The sequence below is a fragment of the Herpailurus yagouaroundi genome, unplaced genomic scaffold (assembly GCF_014898765.1).
Source record: "Herpailurus yagouaroundi ecotype Mexico unplaced genomic scaffold, PumYag 163, whole genome shotgun sequence".
Taxonomy (NCBI): Eukaryota; Metazoa; Chordata; class Mammalia; order Carnivora; family Felidae; genus Herpailurus; species Herpailurus yagouaroundi.
In genome coordinates this window covers 18,215,309-18,217,028 of record NW_024412404.1, presented here as the reverse complement: position 1 = coordinate 18,217,028, position 1,720 = coordinate 18,215,309, and the positions used below count along the sequence as shown (strand labels likewise).

The window sequence follows — 1,720 nt, the reverse complement described above, 5'->3', positions numbered from 1 at the left end:
CCCCTCCCCCCCGGGCGGGCGGCCGGGGGGAGGGCGGGCGGCGGCGGCCCGCCGTATATATCTCGGCGCACCCCGCCAGGTCGCGCACAGCGCCCCGAGCCCAGGCGCCTCCCCGCCCCCTCCCCGCGCTCCGCGGCGGCGGCGGCGGCAGCAGTAGCAGCAATATGGCTGTTGATGGGTGTTCGGGGTGGCGCTGGCGGCGGGAGGAGCTCCCCCGAGCCCCTGCGCCGGCTGCCCGTTGCTAGCTATGGCAAATGGTGGCGGCGGCGGCGGCGGCAGCAGCGGCGGCGGCGGCGGCGGCGGAGGCAGCAGTCTTAGAATGAGTAGCAATATCCACGCGAACCATCTCAGCCTAGACGCGTCCTCCTCCTCCTCCTCTTCCTCCTCCTCCTCTTCTTCCTCCTCCTCCTCTTCCTCCTCGTCCTCGGTCCACGAGCCCAAGATGGATGCGCTCATCATCCCGGTGACCATGGAGGTGCCGTGCGACAGCCGGGGCCAGCGCATGTGGTGGGCTTTCCTGGCCTCCTCCATGGTGACTTTCTTCGGGGGCCTCTTCATCATCTTGCTCTGGCGGACGCTCAAGTACCTGTGGACCGTTTGCTGCCACTGCGGGGGCAAGACGAAGGTAACGCGTGCCCCGGGCGCCCGCCCCCTGCGCCAGCCCACCTCCTCGCTCCTCACCGCGCCTTGCCGCCCTCCATCCCTGCCTGCCTTCCCCGCGCCGCCTGCCCTTCCCTCCGCTCTCCCCGCGCCCCGCTCGGCGCGGCGGGCGGTGCGCCCGGGCAGAGGAGTTGCCCCCAGCCGGTGCGCCCCGGGACGCGGACGCCCGGTCCCGCGTCCCCTTGTTTACGGTGGGGTCGCCGGCGGCCGCGGTTGGGGCCGGGCGGGGGACGCGCGCCGCTCGGTTGCCGGGTGCGGGGTGGGGAGAGCCGAGCCCGCGGGCCCCGAGGCCCCGGGGGGCCGCCGGGTGCGTGTGCCGGGTGCGGCGGCCGCGTTCCTGGTGGTGGGCGAGGGGGAGCCCGGCAGCCCGCACTCGAGAAACCTGTTGGGGACAGGAGTTCGCGGAGTCAGAAGGAAGGGGGAAAGCCTTTGGACAGGGGAGAAAATCTTTTGGACTAGGGAATCCCAGGGGAGGAACCTGGCCAGAGGAAGTGGGGGATCTCGGGGACAGAGAGGGAAAGTTGGGGAGATGCATCCCAGTTTCGGAGGCAGCCCGCGGAGGCTGCCACTTTAGGAATGTGGCAAGGGCGCACATCTGATGTCACCTTCCTCTCCATCCCTTGGATATTCTTCTGGAATATACCCCCACCCCAAGTTCTTCAGCCTGTGTATTCTCGACCCCCAAGCCACCCCCTTTAGGTGCCCGGAAATGCCGCCAGCAGCGGGGAGCAGGAGCAGGAGGTCTGCCCGAGAGCCTCCGAGGCCGCGGTTTCGCGCGGAGCCTCCTCCCCAGCGCTTTTGAGGTGGCTGGATGTCGGCTTAAGCTATTCCTGGCGCATAGACGCCCACCAGCACCGAAGCTCACTACACCTTAAGTATGGTTGCTAGGCTGACTGCCTGGTCTGTCGCCGTGTCCCTAGAGATGTCCTCTGCCCTCCTCCTCCCCCCCCCCCCCCATCCTCCCAATGGCTGAAGGTGAGGGGCTGGGGCAGTTTTTAACAGAAAACTGAATAAGAGAGAGAGAGAGAGAGAGAGAGAGAGAGAGAGAGAGAGAGAGAGA

The 1,720-nt window shown here is 68.2% G+C and overlaps 1 protein-coding gene across 38 annotated transcripts in view; it reads left to right on the top strand.

The window, feature by feature from the left end:
* The first annotated feature begins 83 nt into the window (after positions 1-83).
* Positions 84-1,720, top strand: part of KCNMA1 (potassium calcium-activated channel subfamily M alpha 1) — a 736,361-nt gene continuing 734,724 nt past the window's right edge. For 22 of the 38 annotated variants that reach the window (XM_040485522.1, XM_040485521.1, XM_040485510.1 and 19 more), the window contains exon 1: positions 91-625. In XM_040485522.1, coding sequence (XP_040341456.1) covers positions 248-625 — 378 coding nt within the window. In that variant the 5' untranslated portion in view covers positions 91-247. Of the gene's footprint in view, positions 626-1,720 lie in introns of all 38 variants that reach the window. The other 16 variants (XM_040485500.1, XM_040485499.1, XM_040485505.1 and 13 more) reach the window with 4 other exon arrangements.